The 7,230-nt window shown below is 40.7% G+C and overlaps 1 protein-coding gene across 1 annotated transcript; it reads right to left on the bottom strand.

Moving 5' to 3' along the window:
- Positions 1-813: 813 nt before the first annotated feature.
- On the bottom strand, positions 814-6,965 carry Triml1 (tripartite motif family like 1). The gene is made up of 6 exons (XM_027926826.2): positions 6,543-6,965; positions 6,319-6,414; positions 4,314-4,544; positions 3,114-3,136; positions 2,842-2,939; positions 814-1,364 (listed from the first exon to the last, which is right to left on the bottom strand). Exons 1-6 carry the CDS (start codon positions 6,963-6,965, stop codon positions 814-816), a joined length of 1,422 nt encoding a protein of 473 aa, XP_027782627.2.
- Positions 6,966-7,230: the final 265 nt, after the last annotated feature.

Consider the following 7,230-nt stretch of genomic DNA (forward strand, 5'->3'; position numbering starts at 1 on the left):
ACACTAGGACAGGAGGTTGGACTTGCCTCGTGTTTCCAGGATTTGAAAGCCTTCTGCCCATAGCAAATAGCAAAACCACAGAAAACAACAACTATATAAAACTCAGTGAAGTCACTCGGTATTCATTGCCATGATACGTTTATTGAATAGAGACTTTGCTATGTCATCTTCTAATGTAAACAAACAACAGAAGGTTCCAGCCTCTGGTGATTCTGGTACCTTGAAGGATCTGATGGTGTTCACACAGATCTTAGCAGCATTCTGAACACATAAGCCTTCCTGTGTACAAATACTCCAGCCTCACAGGAGGCTGAGGCCTGGATCCCTGTCACCCACCCTAGAAGGGAACACTCAGGCACCAGGTCCCTGAAGGGATTTTAATTACCCCGACTAGCAGGGCTCTGCACAGAGGACAGAGACACATTCAAACTGCAAGGGGTTTGAGTCAAATAAATAAATACACTAGAAAAAAAAAGACATATATTTATAAAAACTGGCCTATGACAATTGATTTGGGGTGACAGGGGCTAGTTCTCTCTGTATTTTGAGAGACCAGCACATACACGGGGTAGTCCAGATAATGAATTTGGTTAAAGACACAGGATATGATTAACTTTCTGTTACTGGTGTTGATTTTCTAATTGGTTCTTCATTGCGGTCTCAGGTTCATAGAAACTCTTTGTGGAGGGGTGTGGGGGTGGGATTTTCTTTCAGATGACCTGATGTGAAGACTTTCATGCATTAATCATCTTAGTGATTAGTCATCTGGTGGTCCCAGACCTCATCCTCAGTGGAAGCACAGGGACCTGTCCCTCAGATGTGGCTCTTCAGTGAGCAGATGATAAGAGGGTCTGTGTTTGTCCCTTCATTTGGGAGGCAAGGGGAAAAGATAGGCCTGAGAGCTTCTTGGAAAGAGGCTGGAGGGAAGCTGTAGATGAGGGACTCGTCTGTCACATTGTAGAATGCTATGTGTCCAGATTCATAGTCTAAGAAAACACCAACCTTATTCACAGGCTCTTGGACATGTTGCCCTTTCAAAGGTGATGAGACCCAGAGACTATAATCCTCTCCAATTTTTAAACCTATAAGTGAAAAGAGGTCCCCAGGGGGCTTTGGCAGGTTTCCCTTTCTGTTCACGGAGTCCTTGCAGATGCCCACCTCCCACTCGGTCTTGTTTCCCACTTCCACCTCCCAATAGTGTCTTCCGTGGGTGAAGAACTGAGCTCCCAGCACCGTCGCAGACTGGTCAAATCTTTCTGGGTTGTCAGGTAACTGCTGTCTGATTCCTCCATATCTCACACTTTTCAGATCCTCAGACAAGACTAGATAGGCATTGGCAGTTGCTGGGTCCAGAGTTATCTCTGCTGCAAAAGGAGAAAAGAATGAATTTTCCCTTAGCATTCTTGAAAACCATCCTCCAAACGTGGTACTCATTCTTAGTATTTACTCCTATTCTTTAAGTGCAATGTAAGAGAGCATTGTGTTTACAACAGAATTTCTGGGCTCATTTCATTGTTCTGCAAAACTAACAGCGAATCTCCAAAAAGAAGCAGACAAGAGTCAGATGGAGAAAGATGAGTAGCCCACCCTAGAGGGAGAGAGGAAACTCTAAATAGAGGAATGGAAATTGTTCTGTTTACCAGATAGGTTTAGAACTCAGAACCCTTTATCCACAACAGGATGCCCCTTTGCAGCTTTTATTCATGTTAGCCATGTTTGATTCTGGTTTTTCAGTTTGGATGAGAAAGAAATATAGGCAATTATCATTTACTAAACTCTCTCTAACATGCCAATCAGTTTCTATGCATTATCTCATTTGATCATATGGGTATTATTACCTTTTCTCATTTATGTGAAAAAGAAAACTAAGGTTCATAAAGATTTGGAAACTCCGTCAAATGACACTTACACGTAAATAGGAATTCCTAATCAGTATTCTCCATTATAACATGTTCGAATGTAGGTTCATAAGAGTTAGTGAAACTTCCAGTGACATTTTAATGAAGCACACTGTGGGCCATTGGGAAGCCTCCTCTCCCAGCCTCCTGGGAGGAGGTCACAGAGAGGCTTCCAACTTACACTAACTCTCCAGACAGTATAATACAACTTTATACTTTTATTTATGAACTAAAGTCCAATCAGATCTACTTATCTGCATGACGAATGTCTAACCCTTCAATTGTACAGAAGATTCTATGAAAGCAAAGACAATTTTAGTCTTATTCATCATTGTGAGCAAGCTCAGAGCTCAATAGCATAGTACTGGGCACAGAGCAGACACTTATCAGATATCTGTTGAGTCCAAAGTTCATTAAGCCTGTCTTTGAATTCAGATTGTCCACAAGATCAAACTGAAAATTAATGCTGATCTGACTTGGTCTCAGCCAATCTAAATATATGGAGCATGTTAAGAGAATAGTTTTTAATGTTCCCTCACTGGGATTTAAAAGTTTAAATCAGTTTTTATTCTAACAAAACAGAGCTAGAAATGCAGAAACTTCTGCAGAGAGGTATATATGTGCATGCACAGGGGATGGATAACCTGTGGATGGACAACCCAGAACAATAGAAACAAAGGAAGGACAAGGAGTCCTTAGATAGAACACAAAGCCAGATAGAATCAAGTCTCACTTCTTCTCTCGGATCAAGCACTGACATGGTCTGTGGCCCCCAGCCTGGTGTTTAGTACAGGGTCAGGATAACTGCACTTAGAATCTAACATTGGTTGGTGAATATTTTATATTGGACAAAGCTGCCCAAGAGATGGGTTCTGCATCCCTTAACATAGACTGAAGTTAAAGGTGGAAGTCCCTGGAGGTTTGGCAAATCAGGCTGACTTACTGCTGAATTTTCTTAGCATCTCCCTCATTCCAGTGATGTGGCACAGACTCAGTTCTGTGGCAGTGGCCTCTGGACACTGAAGCAGGAGTGACTCGCTCCTATAAGAGAGCAGAGACCTTCACTCTCTCTCTCCTTGACACAGGACCTGGTCCCTCTTGAGAGTCCATCTCATCTAGCCCCCACAGCATAGATGACTTATGTCATCCCCCGATCCATTTCATCAGTGTCATAGCCCCGTCCAAGATGGAACTGAACGTGTGACCGAAACCTACCTTTCCAGGGCTCCTCTTATTTCCTAAGGGTATAAAAGGAAAAAAGGTTAGCATTGGTTCATTTTGACCACCAGGAAAGATGAGTTCATTTTAGACATTGTCCTTTGCAAAAGGTCACAGAAACCACTTCCCATGGTCCCAGCACACTCTGAGAAGAAGCACATAGGACACGGAAAAAACAAAAAATAAAACACCAGTTTCTTCTAGGGGTAGTTTTTGGTGAAAATGAGATGTTTCTCACAGTGATTAAAAATATTTTGTTTTGTTTTGTTTTGTTTTTCTGAAGACAAATGACTCACAAACATAGTGAGATTACATATTTTGTTCTTTTACTCATAACATCACTTTGTCAAAGAACCTGTTGTCAACAAAGGAGTCAAATAGCAGTCTCATTATCTGATGCCTCAGGGAGGCAGAGATGAGAAAAAATTTTAAAAAAAATTTTAAAAAAGGGAAATGGCCCAATGAGAGCTGAGACAATCTATGTGAAGTCGAAGTGCTTTTTTATTGTTGTTTTTTGTTTTGTTTTTTTTTTTGAGGGCACAAAATTAAATAGTAGCATCCTGTGGACCAGTCCAAGAAACAGACCTGAAGCTGGTGTTGGCTCACCTGGCTTACATTGGAGAAGGTTCTGGAGAATGCCTAGGAAGGCAGAAGAGCAACGATGGAGAGGAAAATGGTTTGAGCACACAGAATACCTAGGTCTTGCCACCTATTAGCTGTTTTAAACGCAAATTACCTTATTAAATAAGTGCTATTATGCACCCATTTTGTAGATGACAATCATCTATAGTCTATATCACAATACTATTTATCTTCGTCAGGTCTTGGAGAAGATTATATTTAGTGTGCTCAGGACATAGTAAATCCTCATTAATAAACTTAACAAAGTATTTGACAAAGCTGAGCTTGCAAGGAGGCAGACACAGAAGAGTTTGTTTGGGTAGATTTTTTTTTTCCTTCTTCCTCCTTTTCAATACTTTTACTGACATATAGAATGTCAGTTCTTTGGGGGAAATAACTTTTAAAGCAGAACTTAGTTTTTAGGTAGATAGAGAAAAATATTTCTATGACTATTTTTTTTTTTTTTCAGTTCTAGGGATTAAGCCCAGGGCCTCATGCATGCTGGGCTAATGCCCTAACACTGGGCTACAGACCCAACACTAATTCTTCTAACACTCTCCTGAATTTTATTCTCACCTCAAAAGATTCAAAAGCTGAGTTCTGACATGTAGACTCTATCTGTCCAATCATTTTGCTTAAGCTTCTGATTTGCTGGGTGAGCTGGATCTCGTTGTCCCTCAGTTTCTTCATGTTCTCTCTTTCCTCCTTTTCTAGTAGCTGGAGCTGGAGCTGTTCCTCCTCCTTCAGGAACTGGTGCATTTTCATATATTCTGACACAACAACCTGTTTACAAGTTTTTGTCTCTTCCTGGCATCACACAGGTGCACAGGCACACACACAGACAATATAAGAAAATTAGTAACGGAAACACTCCTAGATGTCCACAGATTTTTAATCCTTACAGAGTCCTACAGTAACAATTCTTGAAACCTTGTACATAAGACACATCTTCTATTGACTAGCTCCGTGGAAAGTTTAATGTTTTCAAAGATGTACATGCAACACACACAATAAAATCAAAAGCAAAACTTCTGTTCCCAGGAGCTATCATTCTACTAGAGGAAACCAAAGACAAACAAGCAAACAAACAAACAAATAAAAACATGACAGGTGATAATCAGTACTATGATTTTTTTAAAAAATAAAGCAAAATTAACAAAAGAGAAACTTGTGAAAAATGCAAGTATTCATTTATTCGACAGATACTTATTCAATGAAACTAGGCATTTGGTCACATACTAGACATAGAAATGTACATCACAAATATTTGTACTTCAGAACTCAAAGTCTGCAGAAGCAATGGCACATGCCTGTAATCCCAGCAGCTCAGGAGGCTGAAGCAGGAGGACTGCAAGTTCAAAGCCAGCCTCAGCAAAATTGAGGCACCAAGCAACTCAGTGAAATCCTGTATTTAAATAAAATACCAAATAGGACTGGGGATGTGGCTTAATGGCCAAATGCCCCTGAGTTCAATCCCGGTACCCACCCCCTAAAAAAAAGAGAACTCAAACTCTATTAGGAGGTTTAAACACCCATATATATATTTTTTAGATCTAATTAAGTATGTAGTTCTTTGCTTTAACTGCTAGGCAACTCAAATCTGAATCAGTGATTAAGCTTAGGTATTTATTCAGGTTTAATTCAAGCTACTATTCTGCATTTACATTCCTTTATCTTCATGTACTTTTTTTTTTTTTTTGTACTGGGGATTGAACTCGGGGCACTCAACCACTGAGCCACATCCCCAGAGCTATTTTGTAATTGATTTAGAGACAGGGTCTCACTGAGTTGCTCAGCACCTTGCTGTTGCTGAGACTGGCTTTGAACTCACAATCCTCCTGTCTTTGAACTCACAAGCCTCCCCAGCCGCAGGGATTACAGGCGAGCACCACTGTGCCTGGCCTCTCTTCAATTACTTTTAATTTGCATTCTCTCTCTCTCTCTCTCTCTCTCTTTTTTTTTCCTAAAAACATTTGAGACATTTCTTTTAAAATTTATTTCCATCCTATATTATATGACTGTAAGTATAACGTGTGCTTTTTTTGATAATTATAATCAGAGCCATAATAGAGGTAACCAAAATTGTCTAGATGCACAAAGAAGAAGATAAAAAAAAAAAAAAAAAAAAAAAGTCTGCCTGGGGGAGGTTGAACTTGAGCTGGATTGTGAGATTGCCAAGTGGACAAGCAGAGGTGGGCAGCCTTAAGTAAGAAACTCAGGGGAGGGGAAGGGAGGGGGGATAGTAGAGGATAGGAAAGGCAGCAGAATACAACAGACACTAGTATGGCAGTATGTAAAAAAGTGGATGTGGAACCGATGTGAATCTGCAATATGTATACGGGGTAAAAATGGGAGTTCATAATCTGCTTGAATCAAATGTATGAAATATGATATGTCAAGAGCTTTGTAATGTTTTGAACAACTAATAATAAAAAAAAGAATAAAAAAAAAAGTAAGAAACTCAATTTGTGGGACCAGGACCAGAAACAATTGCCTTATGGCTCTCTGACATTTCACCATGTATCTCTATAGCCTTCCTCAAAGGATCATACACAAGCATAAAAATAAGACAAATACTGACCTTACACAATATCACTCTCTCCCTCTCGTGGGTCAGTATAGCCTGAGATTCCTTCCTCTTTTTACGCAGAAGACTTAGGATCTCCTGGAGTTTCTCCTGCAATAAAGACAAACTCAGTGGCTAATGAGCAGAGCACCAAGTTGTAAAGAGACGTGAAAACTAATAACAAGAAGATGCCTGGGAGCCTGTTTGGTCCTAGATTAATATTGAGCAGCCAATCTTACTCTGTGTTGCTCCTCAGCCTCACTCGAGAGATACACTCTGTTTATTCCATGACTCTGGCTTGCAAAAACATTTACACTCTGCTCATCATCAGAGAACACTCTAGTGGAGGATAGTCTCCCACAGGTGCCTGGTTCCTCCTCATTCTGCAGCACCTGGGATCTGAGCTGCCTGCCGATGCTAGCCAGTCTCCCCAGTCGCTCATTGGGCTGGAAATGAGGGCCCCCCAAAGTCCTCCAACACTCAGGACAAGATAAAAGTGTGTTTTGTTCCTCCCAGCTCTTAAGGAGACACCTCAGGCAAAAGCTATGTCCACACTCAGTGGTCACTGGGCTGCTGAAATAGTCCAAGCAGATGAAGCAGGTGAGTTCTTCCCTGAGATTCTCCATCAAATCTGCCGTAGACATTTTGTCAAGAATGGACATCCTGGCAAATTTACACTTCTGTTCTGGGATTCGAGAAGCCCTTCTTGTGGTTCTATTGTTTTGAATAACAAGTGGGCGATCTGTTGCTTTGTTGTTAAGACACTCTTACTCTCCCCTGAGCCTCATTTCTTCAATTGACATGTACTCTCTCAGCACAAAGCCAATTATGACTTAATGTGGAATTCCTGTACACTAGGTTCATCATCGACCCCAAAGTTTTATTGAATCTCTCTCTATGAAAGCCATCCACTGCATTCTGACAATA

The sequence above is a fragment of the Marmota flaviventris genome, chromosome 3 (assembly GCF_047511675.1).
Source record: "Marmota flaviventris isolate mMarFla1 chromosome 3, mMarFla1.hap1, whole genome shotgun sequence".
NCBI classification, from domain to species: domain Eukaryota; kingdom Metazoa; phylum Chordata; class Mammalia; order Rodentia; family Sciuridae; genus Marmota; species Marmota flaviventris.